This window comes from Natrix helvetica, assembly GCF_964273705.1.
Source record: "Natrix helvetica genome assembly, chromosome: 2".
NCBI lineage: Eukaryota > Metazoa > Chordata > Lepidosauria > Squamata > Natricidae > Natrix > Natrix helvetica.
In genome coordinates, this window is record NC_138552.1 from 274915531 (window position 1) to 274933765 (window position 18235).

Sequence of the window (18235 nt, forward strand, 5' to 3'; positions counted from 1 at the left end):
TTCTCCCCCTCCCTGGATTTTTTTTGGGGGGTGTTTATTGCTTAACGTTGCTGTAATTCTTTTATTCTCTCCCCCCCCCTCCCCGTTTTGCATCCTAATTCCATCCAGTATCCGGCCCGGATTGCACGTGGGGCCGCTACGTTTTGTCCCTGCCCTTTGGTTGTCTCTAGTCTCTCGCACCCCAGCTTCTTGGCCGAGGGGCGGTTCACCCCCCCTTGGGCCGATCCTGGGCTGGCTCAAGCCAGAAGTAGGCGGCCCCCCCTCTTGTTCCCTCCTTGGATCTCCCCCCCCGCGCCTCCTTTCCCCGAGCCTCCCCACCCCCTCCAGCCCCCTTTTCGCCTCAGTCTTTGGCTTCTGTTTCGGATCGCACGTGCTTGGATTCGGGTTTTCTCCACGCTCCGCTCCGGATTCCGCCATGGCCTTGGCGAGGAGGGCGCGCTCCGGACCCGCCGCCCTTCTCTACTGCATCGGAGCCCTCCTCAGCCACGGTGAGTGAGCCGCCGCCGCCGCCGCCGATGAAGGGGAGGGTCGCTCTGGGGGGCGGGGGTGTTGAATGAGGTGTGTGTGTGTGGGGGAAAGTCGGCTTGGATCGCAGCGTCCTTTTCTATAGCAATAAAAAGGCTTTTTAAAGGTCTGAATCCAGGCAAAAGGCACAGAGTTAACCCAACTGCCTGGAACTCCTCCTGCCAATTAGCTGGTTTTTTTTTTTTTTGCCGCTTGTGAGATGCAACACAATTCTGGGGAAATTGCAAGTAACACCATGTGGAAAATGGATTTGCAAACAAATCAGGTCGGTTTTTTCAAAGTGTGTTTTCAGCTTGTATATGCACTGTTGTTTTTTTTGGTACCGTGGCCTGGCAGACTTCAGCAACGGGATACAGTAACCTGATCAGCGCTAGGGCACACAAGCATGTGCAGAGTGCTTTGCCATCTCACCACCGTGAGCACAGCTTTGGAGTTGGTGAAAGGGGGTTCGAGGTTATAGTAGTTGGTGTCGTGGCCAGCTAGATCCCCAATTCCAAGAGAGTGGGCATCTCCTGGGCAGCTCTATGATGTTCTTGTTTTGCCTGGTGGCTTAATTTGAGCCAGTGCTGACTGACGCTTAGAATTTGATTTGAAGGCCGATGATGTTGGTTACATGGGATGCAACATGAAAGAGAGTGGCAGATAGTTTGGGGTAGCTGGGAGTTCAGCTGAGCAAGAGTTAGGGTTGGTGGAAAAGATGCCTCTTCAACCTCCGCCTTCAGGGTTGACAACATGATGCTTTTCCTTGTGAAAACGGGTCTGTTAGGCTGGCAGGAGGCCTACTGTAGCCTTGGGGCCATTTTCAGTAGCTGCTTTTACTTCTGGATCTGGTGCCTCTAAGCATAAACAGAGTTTGCACCCAAACCCAGAACTACTCTCTATGTGTGGACTTTTCCTGCTTCAATATTAATCTCAGTTGCCTGTCTACCCAGAGTACGTTCTATAAGATGGAGGAACGCTCTGAAGACAGACAGCAAGCCATTGACCCCAGGGTCTGGGTTTTATGGCCCCTGTCAGAGGCATAAGGGCTCTCCTTAAGAGTTTCTGTGAGTGGCTTGGTGTTCCTATCTGGCTTGCAGACTTCCCAGAGGTACTTAGACTAGTCTTGAAAGGAACAGATGCTGGACTAGATGTTCTTTGGTCTGATCCAAGAGAATGATTTTCTCCGTCCCGAATAAGTTCTAGACGAAAGGAGACCCATCCAACTCAAGTACAGGCAATTGAGAAGGTGCCTTCTCAATTCAGTATGTTAGGCTTAGGCTCCCATAGGATTGAGCTGACCTGAACAGAGGCAAAGGTTCGTGGAAATGTAGTCCAGAATGTCAGGAGAGAATGAACCCATCTCTTCTAGCTTTCTCTTCTGTAGGACTTCAAAAAACGGGACACCAAGAGAAGACAATTTTAATATGTCACTGGTACTCACAGGTATACTGCCCCCTGATTTGGAGGCTCTGTTGAACTCTCAGGCCTAACAGCTTCTCTAAAGCCACTTGCACTGGACCAGACCCAGGGCTCCATTGAGTCTAGAGCTTTCGCTGCATTGGCCAGCTTGAAACAAGACCACAGCAGCCTTTTGCTTCCCAGTTGATTGTTTTTCCAGCGCAAACATTTTTCAGCTGCCATGAGATAGCTAATTACAGTTTACTCCCCCATCCAGGAGACCTAACAATAGTCCAAACCAGCAATAAAATGAGATAAAATACAATAACATTTGAAAGAAGAAAGGAGGAAAAAAACCTCTAACACCCCCACCCCCCCAGTTATGGAAAAAAGACAGACTCATGGAATAAACATCTGGCCCTGCTTGCTTGCTAACATCAGGAAGTGTTAGCCAGAGAGGTCAAAGTGCGACTGCTGTATTTGTGCTTCTTAGCTGCTTCGGAACATGGAGGTTCTGTTTTGCTTCTTGATCTCAGCCAGGTCCTTGTGTTCTTCCCCCGAGTGCCTGCATCTTCCTTGGTAAGCTCCAGGGCATCTCTGGCTGCCCTCCGTTTCCTGCCAGAATTGTTGCCACATGCCCTTTCTTGAATTCACCCTCCTCCTAGATTTTTAGGGAAGAGGTCTGTATTGTTTTAAAGCTGGATACCAGCTTGTTTTTTTCCGAATGGAGAAAAAAAAAGAGGAAAGGCATGGCCAATTGGCTTTTTTAGCCCAGCCCTACGTAAAGCTAAGATCATTTTCTCATCTGTCTGAATAAGAGGGCTGAAATCATTTCATTTCCAGCCTCTGATTGAAATTGTACAGTCCTGTGGTTTGCAACTCCGTCCTCCGATCCCATCTCCCAGCTTCCTTTCCTCGTTGGGCATTCAAGACCATACCCCAAACATGTGGAACATGTGCAGCGTTAGCAGCTCAGATAAAGCTGGTTCCGATTTGCCAATTGCAAGTTGTGTTCCAGTGTCTGGATTGCCTTGCTGAGGGCTATGGGCTCTTTGCAAGCTCAGGATGGTGATGCACTTGTAGGAATGGCTGAAGGAGGTTTTGAAATGGGCTCCCTTCTGCTTGCTCACATCTTTGGTCCGTTCTTTTTATTTCTGCCATGGATCTGTTTTATTTGGAAAGAGTTTGTGGGTTACTTTCCCATGGTTTCCCTCCCCTGTTGGTTGCATGTCTTGGTGCGTGCAAAATCCTTCCTTTCCCTTGATAAATCACTCCTTTATTCTACAACAGTGTATGCAAAACCTGCAGTAGCCACTAGAGATCCTAGAAAATATCTTCTGGGTTAGGGGATTCTTTCGGTTTTCTGCAGCCCACCATCATCTCGCTTTTTCAGACACCCCCCCCCCCCTTTCCTTTCCTTTGCCAGCTGGCCTTTAATGAAGTCCGGGCTGAGGAAGGCAGAGAAAGAAGCTAGTAGGTTTGGGAAAGGAGAAATGCCAGGGTCTGCTTGGGAAGTTGCTCTTAATGGGTGGTTAGCAGCTGAACCTACAACGCAGAATGAAGCAAAGCCTTGCTGTGTGTTTGGGGGGGGGAGATCGAGACAAGCATCCCGCCCCCCCACTCCCCAAGTATCATAATACCTGCCCATGGCAGTGCTCTCAGGATTGCTAGGCGTTAATGTCTCATCCCCTCCCTTGCCACAATACACATTTGTAACTGATACTTTTCCATTGAGAAAGTCTGATTATATACAGGAGAGGTAAGAACCAAAGGGTTTTTACAAGCTGATGGCTTAGAACTGAACCCACCGCAGAAGTGGATTCCAGTTTCACCTCCTTCCCTTGCCCTGTGTTGCCCCATGCTTCCTTTTCACAAACAAGATCTGAACGGACTTGCTTGGGGTAGAAATAAGGAATCTGATTACGCCATCATAACTGAACTGAGTTTGGTCTGCTTTTTTTTTTTTATTTCTGGTCTCCCCAAGTGGAAAATCCAAACTACATTTTTCCACAGGTCTGGAAAACTGGTGTAGGTGGAATGGCATGGAATCTGGCACGAATTTCTCCCTCTTTTTCTCTGCAAGCTGAGTGCAAAGACCGTGCCTAGCTTCGGGGAGCAGACTTTAAGAGATGATCCGAACCAGGCGTACAAACTTTGCCTTCCCTGAACATCCCTTCTGTCCTGGCGATTTTCTTTTGTGCCTGCAGCGGGGTGCTCAGCTTGTAGTGTGACTCCCTGACTGGTCTTCTTTTTTTACAGCTGCTCCCTCCAGGGCCACTGTGGAAGGGGCAAAACAAGAAAAGAAAGGAAATCAGTCTGCCCTATTTTGTTGTTTTTCTTCCCTGCCAATCCTAGGTACAGAACATAGCCCCAAGCCACAGCAATCTATGCAAGCGCATTATAAAAATGATTAATAATATATCATGGTGAACTGTTAAAAAGCTCGAGGTTGATGCACTGGGTTTTAATGCTACGTCTCATCCTATGAGCTCAAGCTCATAAGTAGCTGGGTGCTTTTCTCGTGGTACCCCTGGGAGCAGATGGTGGATGGGATGGGTGATAAGGAGCAGAGCCGGCTGAAAACTGGAGCATACTGTCCTGTGGGTGTGTGGGGGGGGGGGAGGAAAGGGGGGGAATGTGCAGTTTTTCATCTTGATGGTCCTGATTGCTAGAATTAGAAATCAGGGTGATTCCCCCCCCCCCCCCGCTCCCCTTTTCCTTTCTTCTCCATCTTTGCTTGCCTTTACAATGCAATGGCCTTCGTGTTTCCCAGCACTTGTAGCCCTTGTGAAAGTAAGGTTTGTTTTGATGGGAGAACTGGAAGTGTATTTTCCCCCCCAACCACTGTGTGTGCTGCTTCATCATCAGGCGATGAATAGGGATGCGATGGCCACAAGATAAGATGTTGAAAAAGAAAAAAGAAAAAGGGGGGGGGCTATATACATGGAATAAATTTCCCAGATGTTTTGGCAATATAATTGTCAGTGTACATGTTTTGCGTGTATGCTGAGAGCTTCTGCATCACAGACTAATTGTAAAGGATGTATGTTTATGTTTTTATTTTTATAATTGTAATGTAAAGATGGCATTTAATTTCGTTGTACCATGTGCAATGACAATAAACTAAACTAATTCCTTGTGTGTCTAATCACACATGGCCACGTATTCTATTATTCTATTCTATTCTAGTCTGTCTTCTATCTATCATCTATCTATCTATCTATCTATCTATCTATCTATCTATCTATCTATCTATCTATCATCTATCTATCTATCTATCATCTATCTATCATCCATCCATCCATCCATCCATCCATCCATCCATCCATCCATCCATCCATCTATCTATCTATCTATCTATCTATCTATCTTCCATTCCATTTCTTTCCAGTTCCCTGGTAGAATGCAAGCTGCAGTCCATACATGACAATGTGAAGTTGAGATGGACTGTCCTGATGGATTAGGCTATTTACAGCAATGAACATTGAGGATGAAATAGAACTTCCATATTCAGAAGCAATGTACCAGATGCTGGGGGTGAATAGGAAAGCAGGATAAATAAATAGCATGCAGAATGGCTTCAGTTGACATCAGGAATTTGGCTGGGGTTGTTCTTCCTGGCATTTTGTTAAAGCTATGTTTCATATCTGGATCTCACTGGATGGAGAAGAATTGCCTTTTGTTCTTTAAGATTCCTTGCTTAAACAGGTAGATTCATTTCTGCAAAGCTCAGGTCTTCTCTGGACGTGCTGATACCTCTGCGTTGCTCATTGTCCCAGTTATGCTATTTTTTCCCCTATTTCCATCAGCACTTTCCACCAGAGTTCCCAATTAGAGGGAGTGATAACAGAGAAAGGAGAACTTCAAAACATTCCGTGGTGTGTATAATAATCTTGCAAGGGGCATATTGTAAAGAGTTTGTTGAATTTTTTTTTAATTGCTTTCTCGTATCAGATGCTTCCCTGAAGTGCTGTTAGTCCATATCCAAAGGATGTCTTTGAGAACCAACTAGGTGGGAGATGACCCCTCTTTTTCTGATACAGCTGATTGCGTGATATTTATTTACTTGTTAGACTTCCCTCCTTTTATGTAGACCTACAAAGATGTTCCATTTTTCCACATAACAATAACCCCGTGAGGTAGGGTGGTTCTGAGTGGAAGCGAGTGACTTGAAGTCACCCAGTGGGCTTCTGGGGCTGGGGGTGGGCTTGAACCTAGATCTCTATAGCATCAGTCCAACTATCCTGCTACTAAAAGGGCAACCTTTAAATCTGAAAAATCAGCCCATCAAGAATGAATGACCAAAACCGATGGTGGGATAAAGAGATATTGTATACAATGTCGGGATAAAAAGAATTCTATTTACCGTACTTTTTGGCGTATAAGATGCTCCTAGTTTTTGGGGAGGAAAACAAGAAAAAAAATCTTCCTCTGCCTCCCAGTAATTTGCCTCCTTGCAGCAAACAGCCTGTTTCAGTTTCAGTTTGGCCTGATTAGTACAAGAAAAAAAATCTGCGAGTGCCTCCCAGCAATTTGCCTCCTTGCAGCAAACAGTGCGTTTCAATTTCAGCACAGCCTGATTAGCACAAGCAGCTGATCGTCAGTTGGATCGGCAATCAGCTGTTTCAGGCTGCAGGGATTGCCATAGCCTATTGCCGTCTTCATGAACCCCGTTTTCAGCCTCTGCGTGTCCTGTTTTTGACCTGCGCACCCCATTTTCCTCCTGTTTCAGGCAGCAGGGATTGGAGAGGGCAGATAATGGGACATGCGGAGGTGGCAATAGGCAATGGAGATCCCTGCAGTCTGAAACAGCTGATGGTCGGGAGGCCGATCCAACTGACAATCAGCTGCTTGTGCTGAAGATGAAACTGAAACATGCTGTTTGCTGCAAGGAAGCAAATTGCTGGGAGGCAGAGACCAAAGCCCGGGGACCGACGGGTGGGCTGGACTATATTTGGGGTATAAGATGCACCTAAATTTTCACCCTCTTTTAGGGGGAAAAGTGCATCTTATACTCTGAAAAATACGGTAAGTTAAATGTAACATGGAACCAAATAAATTTATAGTTTATATCAGATGTGTCAAACATGCAGCCCGTGGGCTGGATCTGGTCTGTGATAGGCCCAGAGTTGTCCCACGGGGCCATCCCGGAGATGGGGAGGGAGTGGCCCATGCCGCCCCAGCCCCCCAAAGGCAAATAAAATCCTGATACAGCCTGCAAGGGGATCGAGTTTGATATTCATGGTTTATATCAGTGGTAGTCAACCTGGTCCCTACTGCCCACTAGTGGGCGTTTCAGCTTTCATGGTGGGCGGTAGGGGTTGCTGTAACTCTGCTTTATAAATTTTATAAAGTAAAGTTACTTCCCTACTTTATAAATCGCCATTACTGTGGAACCGGGGGGCGGTTTGAAAATTTTACTACTAACAGAGATACAGAAGTGGGCGGTAGGTATAAAAAGGTTGACTACCCCTGGTTTATATAATCTCTCTTTATAGTTTTCATCTTATAGCTTGGTAGCAGTTTTTGGAAAGATGATAGGGTTACATTAAAGGCCTTGGGATCCAGTGTATGACTCAGAATTCTGGTTTGAGCAATAATATTTAAACACTAATGCTGATTGTTACAAGGATCTTAGTTTGTGCCCTGGTCTGCTGTCATGACTGCTGAAGTTCAGGAGCTGGATTAGGTGCATAAAGGATTAACAAATTTTAAAACTAGGCCTTTCCCTCTAACCATATTAACTGTTTCTTTTTTATAGGAAATACATGCAAAACTTACAGTCTCAAATCAAAGCTTTTGCAGAGTCTCAGACAGGTAATCCTCAAGTTATGACTGGTCGCTTAGTAACAATTAGAAGTTTCAACAGATCTCCCTGGAGATATTGATGACCCAATTCTGAAGTTCCAACTTCCCCCATATACAGTGGTGTACTAACCATTAAGCAGACTAAGCATGTGATTTGGGCACCAGGCCCAAGGGGGCATCACAACGTTGAGAAAGAAAAAGCAAACAATGAAGCTATGTATAGTATGTACAAAGGAGGGGGGGGCACCAAGATTTGTCACTGCCTAGGGCCCCAGTGAGCCTTAATCCCCCACTCCCCATATACGCACACAGACATGCGATTGCATTCTGGGTGGTTGGCATCTTGTCTGCACTTGCAATGCCTTGTGGTTGCATGGCTGCATCAATGTGTTGACATCAGTGTGTTGGTGTATCCTTTAATTCAGGGGTGTCAAACTCGATTTCACTGAGGGCCACATGAGGGTTGTATTTGACCTCGGAGGCTGGGTTGGGTGTGGCCGGCTCGACATCACTCCTGTCGGGGCGCCATGGGCCAGTCCTTTGCTGTTTCCAGGACGGCGTGGTGGGCCAGATCTAAGCACCCCATGGGCCAGCTCCGGCTCCCCAGGCCTTGAGTTTGACACCCCTGCCTTAATTGAAGAAAAGCAACCAGGACTCTATTCCTCAGTCTTCTCCTTTCCTACTTATTCATGGGGATAGACTAGTTGGATTCGCCCAACACATTAAACCCTAAACCTAATTTAACAAAGTGCAATTGCTGTGCTTGCATAATATCCTTTGCCTCCAAATGATTTTTTTAAATAACACATTCCCACTTAGCAAAGTCTAGCATGTAGGCGAGCCTAGTGAATGAGTCAGACCGCAGTGACCTCCTATTAATTGGTGGGGTGTTTGGCTGTTAGTTGCGGGGGATGTTCTGTCATCAGGCCCCCCAAAAAGATAATTTTATCAGTTCTTGCATGTCTGCCTCCATTTAGTGTTGACTGTAGAATGGACTCAACCTTTGGTGGAACTACAGCAGAGTCATGTTTAGGATAGGATTGAGTTGAAGCTGTAGCTGAGCAGGAAAAATAGCATTTAGACTTATAGCAATAGCACTTAGCTTTGTATATCACTTCACAGTGCTTTACAGCTCTCTCTAAGCAGTTTACAGAGTCAGCCTATTGCCCCCAATGATCTGGGCCCTCATTTTACCGACCTCGGAAGGATGGAAGGCTGAGTCAACTTTGAGCCGGTGCGAATCAAACTCCTGGCAGCCAGCAGAAGTAGCCTGCAGTGCTGCACTCTAACCACTTTGCACCACAGCTCTTTAAGAATGTGGAGCTTGGAGCCCAAAAATATTGATTTTGGGAGTTAAGGGAAACCAGAATCAGAAATAAACAGGAGTTCAGTGAACTAGAATTATGGGAGAACAAAATGGGTTTTATACAATCTCATTTGCCCAGAATTAATCATTTTTTGCAGAAACTTTTGGTGAAGAACCAGTTGATAAATTGTATTAAACCAGATTGTTAATATCCATGTCCTGGGTAAGATAATCCTTGACTTATAACTTAGAGCCTGCCCATTATAGTTATGTGATAGTCATAAGGGAAGTCCTCATGTAACCTTCTTTGCCATGGTTGTAAAGTAATTGCCATAGTTGTTAAGCAATCACTGGGGTCATTAAGTGAACTAGTTGTCTGCTACAGGCCAGTTTTGCTAAAAACTGGAATCAAAATGCAGTCATGTGATCACATGCCCTGCAAATGGCTGTAAGTGCAGACGGGTGCCAAGTGCCGAGGAAGCAATCACATAACTCTGTATCTCTGTGTAAGGCAGGGGTGTCAAACTCAAGACCTGGGGACCTGCTTAGATCTGGCCCATGGGGCCGCCCTGGAAACCGTGAAGGACCGGCCTGTGGTGCCTCTGCCAGCCACGGCCCTTCTTAGCTCAGTTTTCGCTGGCAGAGGGTTACAGGAGGCTGTCGCAGCAAAAAACGGAGCTCAGGAGCCCATTTTCGCTGGCAGAGCGCTTGAGCCACCACAGATGCCCCCAACACGAGTGGCATCAAGCTGGCCATGCCCCTCTCCGAGGTCAAACACAACCCTGATGCAGCCCTCAATGAAATCAAGTTTCACACCCCTGGTGTTGGGAGTTGGAACTTCAAAACTGGGTCATCAATATTCCCAGGGAGATTTGTTGAAGCTTCAAATGGTCACTAAGTGAGCGACCAGTCATAACTTGAGGACTACCTGCAATGAGGGACTGCAAAAGCTTTGATTTGAGACGGTAAATTCTGTGTATATTTCCTATAAAAAGAAACGTAACAGGGATAGGGGGAAAGCCCTAGTTTTAAAACCTGTTAACCAATTATGCATCTTATCTAGCTCCTGAACCATATAAAAACCTCTGCTAAATTTGATCTGCTTCCCAGATAAAAATGTTTATTACATTGTACTAGCTAGAAATATTGGAAAGAGGGTGGGGAAGATCAGGACTTTAGACCTTTAGACTAAAATTAAACAAAACAATTCTCTATAAAGATTGGTTAAAAATATCCCAAAAGCATAGTTTCAGATTTTTTTCTTCTCAACAGTTGGCAACATAAATTATTTTCTATAGAATGTGAGATTGCCATAGCAATCTCTGGACCAGGTTACTAGTCATTTTTCATTGCTTTCTGTTCAAAAAATTATGACTACAGTACAATTAAATTTATGAAATTGGTGAAGACGCCAGACTTGAGTGGTTTTTTTTATTTGTTGGCACGAAAACTATATTGGATCCCTACCTCCTGTTTATTGAAGGTGTGTATATTGAATTTTCTCCCCCCAAAATTCTACTAACTTAGAAGAGGAAAAAAAATCTTATAGTCTCCCAGAAGCTGGCTATACATTTTTCTTTGTGTTTCAATTACAAAGCCATTTTCCTGGTAAGTGTTGATGCTAAGATTTTAATAGCTACCTTGGCATGCAGATTATGCCTTGATTCTTCCAACCACATTAAACTTCAATTTACTGGATTTGATGTAAAGGATTTCTCATGGAATGGGCCAATTTTCTGCATCAATTAATATCATATGTGTAATGGTATTATTATGAAAACGATGCAAATGTTCATTTGTGTAATGATGACAATCCACAAATGATGTAAATTATTGAGGAGTACTTTTAACAGATATTCATAGATATTATATGAACCTTCCTCATAATTTAGCCTGTTAAAAATGAGGTTTTGTTGTATTGTGCATCCTGCACAGGCTACAGTATTACTGAGTCATCCAGATGTTCTTAATATTAAATTCCTGATCAGTCTCTTTGCTTTAATGCAACTTAGCCAGAAGCCAGCAAAACTATTAGTGTTTGTAAGTTGAGAAAGCTTTTGATATGGTCTCTTGGAAATTTGTGAACTAGGTTTTACATTTTTTGTTATTTTTATTCCGATGAATGTTTGTGGTTTTACTGCATCAAGGCATTCTGTTCTTCTGTTCATTCTGAATAACTGGTGACTAAAGCTTTTAGTAGTCTGGGAAATCATCACACCAGGCACAAAATATTTATTTCGAATGGAATAGATAGCGATTCATGGTTACATCACTAGTCCTAGTTAACTTGGTTTGGCTGATAGGGAAGCCTTTCTGTGCAATCAAAGCCCTTTGTTTATTCATTTATATATTTATATAGCTGCCATCCCACACATGTGAAACTGGGTGACTTAAAATAAAACCTAAATAATTGTGTTTGCAAGTTAAAACTGATATAAATGAAAACAATTAAAACTGATTTAACCAAATACATTTAAAAAAATTCTATTGGCATATGATTCCTGAATCTAATCTGCATGACTTGTTTTGTGCAGTAGAATTTTTTTCCTAAAATGAGTAGCAGAACATGGTGCCTGTTAAAATTTTGGATCTTACTGCATCAAGACCGCTCGGTTAAACATGAATGGCATTTTTGTTAGGGTGTTAGAAGATACATGTCCTTTTATATTCATGAATGGTGTTGCTTATTGGAAGATGGATGGGAAGGTCGCATATAGCAATCACATGACCCTGTGAGGCTGCAACTATTGTAGATACATGCCAGTTGCCAAATGCCCAAATTTTGATCACACAACTGTGGGATGCTGCCATGGTTGTTAAGTATGAGTCGTAAGTTATTTTTTGTCAAGTGCCAGGGAAATCAGGAGATTCAGGTAGTTCAAATGTGTATAAAGATTTATTGTAAGTTTAAGCTCTCTACAAAATTCTGAGCTACTAACAATCAAGGGAAATGAGCAGGAATTAGGAAGGCATTCAAGGTGGGCTGGATTTAGATCTCTTGCGAGTGTGCAGGGACTCATGACTTATGATGCCTTTGACCCCTCCCTCAGGCTCAGCCTAGTCATTGCCTACACTTTCGTTTGTAATAGCTGTTGCATACTTCATTCAAGGTTATTTCTATACTCTATAATTCCTTTGTCTCTTGTCATTTTTTTTGTTCATTTTTTTGTTTGCCGGTTCCTGTACCAGTTTATTGCATTTGCTTTTTTTCAGCTGTCTCCCTCCCCTCCCGTGGGTTAGGATTAGGATAATTGATTGATGGTGGACAGTTTCATTTGCAAATTTATATACCCATCTCATACTCACAACAAGGATATCTCACCAATCAATTATGTCAGCAGCGGATTTCATTTTCCACACCTTTTTGAAATTGCATTGGTATATCCTTGGCTACTGATTAGTAACAAGAATGCAGACTTGAAGTATTCTTTGGATTTAGCTTGAAAGCTGTTCTGTGACTTCTTTGAAAATCTAGCAATCCAAGTACATTTGGGAACCATTTTCAATATTTGTGCACTTTGTGCGATAAGATATATGGGGAAATACTGAGTTGCTATAATTTCAACCCTTTCTACTGATGAAAAGCTTACATTATTGGATAATTGGAATTGAAAAACAGCAGGTAAATCCACGCTGGGGGAAAAACTGGCCCCATCACATGACCATCATCAATCAAATCTTTATTACAGTTATAGACCAGCAGTAAATCTGCCAGCCATGCCAGATGCCAACAACCTAAGTATGCAACAAGGGAGAAAGTTAACATGTGTGAATACAGAGCTCAGTAATCTGGAAAAAAATAGCCAAAAGGTTGCTAGATATTTTAGCAACAATTCTGTCACTTCACTCAGATCACGAACTTCCCACGGCTGGCAGAGATATGGAAGTTCAGCACCAGTTTAATGTATCTGCCCACTGGGCTGCACTCCTCTCAGACCACCTGCCACCAACCACTGCCTCACTTTTAACTTGGGCACAGAGAGCTGTCGGCAAACTATTGTGATTTCTGTACCAATAACAGCAACACTGACTTGTATATGAGCTGCACAATGGCACCATTCAAGGAACCCACGCAGTCCAAGTAGCCGATGCCCTAAAGGAACAGCCTTCTAAGTACGTATACTCCCCGACTTACAACATTTGTTTAGCGACCATTGAAAGTTGCAATGGCACGGAAAAAAAGGGATTTATGGTCAGTCCTTGCACTGATGACCCATGGACTTGTGACCAAAATTTGGGTGCTTGGCAACCAGCATGTATTTAAAGATGGCTATAGCGTCCTCTGGGGTCATGTGGTAGCCATGTGTAACCTTCCCAGACAAGTTTGACCAATAGTCAAGGGGGAAACCTGGATTTGCTGAAGGATCACATGATCGGGGATGGGCTGCTGCGGCTTCGCACAGGCTCGGGAGAACCTCTAGTTAAGAATCGGGCCAGTTCGGAGAACTCGCAAATCCCACTCCTGGCTGGCCCCGCCCATCCTCCCAGGAGTCCCCACACGGCCTGTTTAGGATGCCAGGTAAGTACAGGGCGTATGCAGAGGCTCAGGGAGGGCGAAAAATGGGCCTTCCAGAAGGCTGGAACAGGCCTGTTTCTGGCCTACGGAAGGCCTCACGAACCCGGGAGAGGCTGTTTTCACCCTCCTGGAGGCTCAAAGAAAGCTTATAGAGTCCAGGGAGGGTGAAAACGCCCCGTCCCCCCGTGGTGCAGGAGGCCAACTAGGCCACACACCCCATGGCTACGCCTATCCAGTAACCGGGCAGAGAACCAGTTGTTTAAATTTTTGTAGCCCAACCCTGCACATGATTCACAACAATTGCAGTGATGTCCTTAACTACGAGGGCAAAGATGGTTGAAAAACTGGACATAACTTACTTCATGACCACATTGCTTAGCAACATAAATTTTGGATTCAGTTGTAGTCTTGTAGTAAATATTTTTGCCATTTTTGGCAAAAATGGGCCTGGTTCTTTTTTCCAAACTTTTTCAAACCTTTAGGCTTGTGAGTGCTCCTGGGGGTTTCCCCCCCCCCCATGAACAAAAAACGGCCCATTTTTTGTCAAAAAAGGCATGAACAGCCTTTAGGAGGCTTATAGAGTGCTCCTGGGGGCTGGGGGGGGGGAAATTGAGCAAACCGGCCCGTTTTTCAGTTATTTCTGCCCTCCCCAGCCCCCAGGAGCACTGTGCAAGGCTCCTAAAGGCTATGCACGGCCATTTTGGTGAAGGGGGCAGGGTTTCGGGAGGCAAAAATGCTGTATTCAGTGTATAAGACTTTCAGATTTTCAGCCTCTTTTTTGTGGGAAAAAGATGTGTCTTATACTCTGAAAAATACGGTAACTGACTTCACCTACTTTTCTGCTTCAGAATGGGTGCTATTCTTATTATTATGGGATGGTTACTTTGAATTCCCATGAATTCTATGAACCTGTTTTTCAAACTTGGAGGGGGAGGGGGAATCTTTAAGAGTACACCTTGGCGATTTGTTTGTTTTTAAAGCATCTGTTATTTGGATTGCTTGATGCTAATAATATGGTTGCTTCTAGAGTTTCACAGCTGTTGCAGAGTCTGAAGAAATCAATCAGGCTCCTAAGCAGCAATTTATTTATTTTTAATAAAAAGTTGAAGGAAACTGGTGAAATTGATATGAACCGGACTGTGGTGTATATATATGTTGTATTTGTACTGATAAATAAATAAAGGGAGACTAGTATAGATCTATTTCGAGCTAATTAGCTCTCATCAGCTAGCCATACCCTTACTGGGATTTGAACCTGACTTCCTGACTATAAAAAGGCAACATTAAAAATAAAAATATGGTTTTCTGCCTGCATGGTCTTCTGTGATGAGCCGAAGGACAGAAAGAGGGAGTAGTGACCTTCCTCCCATATTTAGGCATACCAGGGGTTGTAACACAAATACATATATACATACATACATACATACATACATACATACATACATACATACATTAGTGCCACAATATAATAGCCACAGCAACTTTCCCTTAAGACACAGTTTTACAATTTTAAGACTTGTGTACTTCAGCTCCCAGAATTGCCCTTGAGTGCTTTAGCATGAGGCTCAGGCATCAAAGATACTTTTTAGTATGAGAATATATTAAAAAGAATGAAGGTATACTCGCATAATAACTTGTACTAACTATATTAACTGATTGCAGGTAGTCCTCAACTTATGACAGCAATCGAACCTGCAATTACAATTGTCAAGTCATGTCAGTTCTTTAGCAGGTGATCACATGATTGATCCAATTTTATGACATTTTTTACAATGTTTGTTAAGTGAGTCATCTGGTCATTAAGTGACCCATGGTTGTTCAGTGAATGCTGTGGTCATCAAGTGAGCCCATTTTCTGCAGTGGACATTTTTTTGCTTGGAAACCAGAATTAAGTGCTGCTGTATGGCCACGAGACACTGCAAATGGCTGTAAATGTGGACCAGTTGCAAATATGATCATGTGACCAGGGAAGGCATTGGAACTTCGAATTTGAATTGTAGGTACCTTTTTTGGGGGGGGGGGGGGTTCATCATAACTTAGAACAGTTGCTAAGTCAAGGACTACCTGCACGTGGTTTTTAGAAATGCCCAGCTCTTATAAGTCAATAGAGCAGGTGTCTCAAACTCAATTTCATTGAGGGCCTCATCAGGGTTGTGTTTGACCTTGGGGGGATGAGGTGGGCATGGCCAGCTTGACGTCACTCATGTCGGGGGCACCTGTGACGGCCTGGGCGCTCTGCCAGTGAAAACGGGCTCTGGAGTTCCATTTTCAGCTATGATGGTCTCCTGCAATTCTCTGCCAGTGAAAATGGAATCCGGGAGGACCACATGCAGCCGTTGGGAGCTCCGTTTTCAGCTGCGATGACCTCCTTTGCCAGGGAAAATGGAGCTCAGGAGACACCGCGGGCTGTCCTTCACCATTTCTAGCGCATCTCCATTTTGCTGGCAGAAGATTCCAGAGGGCTGTCGCAGCCTGAAATGGAGCTTGGGGGCCCGTTTTTGCTGGCAGAGACTGTAGGCCGGTCCTTCGCTGTTTTCAGGTCAGCCCTGCAGGCCAGATAGCATCCCGTGGGCTGAATCTGGTCCCCGGGCCTTGAGTTTGACACCCCTGCAATAGAGAACTGCTTTAAAGAATGTGAAATTTTGACCAATGCATCAGAAATCTAGTATTTCAGATATATTAGAAAGCTCAGGTAATGTTTAATGAGGGTTGATTGCAATTGCCTTTTTAATGGAGAAGGAATTGAGGAATTGGAACATTAATTGCTTGCTCTGGTCTTCCAGAAAAAGTATAGCTACATTTTGGATTGAAATCCAAAGGATTATTAACATGGTTTAGCAAGATTGCTGTATGTTGAGAATCCATATGTTCTGCTTGATAACATTTACAATGCTTGAAATGTGTCAAAACATCAGGAGTTGTGGATTTTTCACTCATAAGGGATAACCAAAGAGCTATTGAATGGATAAATGTACACTGGTGTATTGTTGATGTGTACTATCTGTCAGTATTCAGATTAGGGTTTTTTCTCCTTTGCTATCTGCTTTTAACAAATGGTAAGGCAGAGAATGTTTAAGTGATTGGTAAATTTGACTGGGGGAAATTGTTTAGATTGAGATATTTTTCATGCCTATTTTGAACGTACATCCTATGTTATAGCGGTGTAATAGCTATCATGTATATGTCTTTTTTCCACAAAGAAGAAGGAGTCAAGCTATTCTCCAAAGCACCAGAAGGCAGGACAAGAAGCAATGCATGGAAACTAATCAAGGAGAGAAGCGACCTGGAACTAAGGAGAAATTTCTTGACAGTGATTACAATCAATCAGTGGAACCATTTTCCTCCAGAACTTATGCATGCTCCAACACTGGAGGTTTTTAAAAAGAGATTGGACTCCATTTGTCTGAAATTGTATAGGGTCTCATGCTTGAGCAGAGGGCTGGACTTGAAGACCTCCAAGATCCCTTCCAACTCTGTTATTCTGTCAAACTGGTAAAAAAAAGGTGAGAAATTACAGCAAAATCACAATCAAAATCCATGTTACAACTTTAGATGGGGAGGGAGGGTGTTACTTGTTCATAGACCCCCTCCAGCATGATGGTCCCTGTTGGGGCCCCAGGCCAACTGGTGGAGCCAGGACGTCAGGTTATTGTAGAAGGTCAGGCAGGTAGGAGCAACATGTTCCAAAAAACAGGAGCCACAGCAGAAAAGGCTCTTTTTTTGGATCCCACCAGCCAGAATTCCCTTGCCAATGGGGTCTGCAGCATGCCTCCTCTGCTGCCATGGTTAGGGTGGGCTAATCCCAATGGAGTAAGATGGTTCCTCAAGTAGCCTGGACCCATGGCACGCAGGGATTTAAAGGTGATAACTGACAGCTTGAGTTGCACTCAGACGCATACTGGCAGCCAGTGTAGCTTGTGGAACAGGGTTGTACTATCGGTCACTTTAGGGCCCAAAAACTATCTATGCCACTCTCTGCACCAGTTGTAGCTTCCGAAAGCTCTTCAAGGATAGTCCCATGTAGAGCGCATAGCAGTAGTCCAGGCATGAGATGGCCCGGTAAGGCTGCAACTAATGCACAAGTCAAAGTTTCTTTGAGCAGGATTCACGTATCCAGGAGAAGCCCCAGGTTCTGGGACACCCAGGTCTGTCAGGGATGGTATCACCCCACCCAGGACTAAGGATGTCAGAAACCCTTCAGAAACCCCCATCCATGCCCCATAGCCTCCAGGCACAGTGAGAGGGCAGCAACAGCATCACCTGGGTCAACCAGGGTTAGAGATATAAAGTTGGGTATTGTCAGCGTACTGATGATACCTCAGCCCATGATGACAGATGATCTCAACCAGAGACTTCATGTAGATGTGAAGAAGGGAGTGGAGAATGTACTGAGCCATGTGACACACCACAAAACAGCAGCCATGTGCTGGATTGCTCACTTCCTATTCACTCTCATTGGGACTGGAGAAAGGAGCCAAATTAGCATAAGATTCTGCTGCCTAGTCCCAGACCTGTAGCCAACCCAAAAGGTTGGTTGATGGTATCAAAGGCTACTGAGAGGTCAAGGAGAGCAAGGACAGCTTTGTCATGTTCCAAGTAATGCATCCATCACAAATTGATATTAGAACGTGGTTGACTCATCAGCTAGGAATGATGTTTTGACTGAAGGCTCCATCCCCCTTCAGCTCCAAACTGTGACA

The 18235-nt window shown here is 44.3% G+C and overlaps 1 protein-coding gene across 1 annotated transcript in view; it reads left to right on the top strand.

Annotated features, from left to right (window-relative positions):
- Positions 1-359: 359 nt before the first annotated feature.
- The window catches only part of TMEM132E (transmembrane protein 132E), a 296117-nt gene continuing 278241 nt past the window's right edge, over positions 360-18235 (top strand). The window contains exon 1 of the mRNA XM_081944775.1: positions 360-488. Within this exon, the coding sequence (XP_081800901.1) occupies positions 416-488 (73 nt within the window). The 5' untranslated portion in view covers positions 360-415. The remainder of the gene's footprint in view (positions 489-18235) is intronic.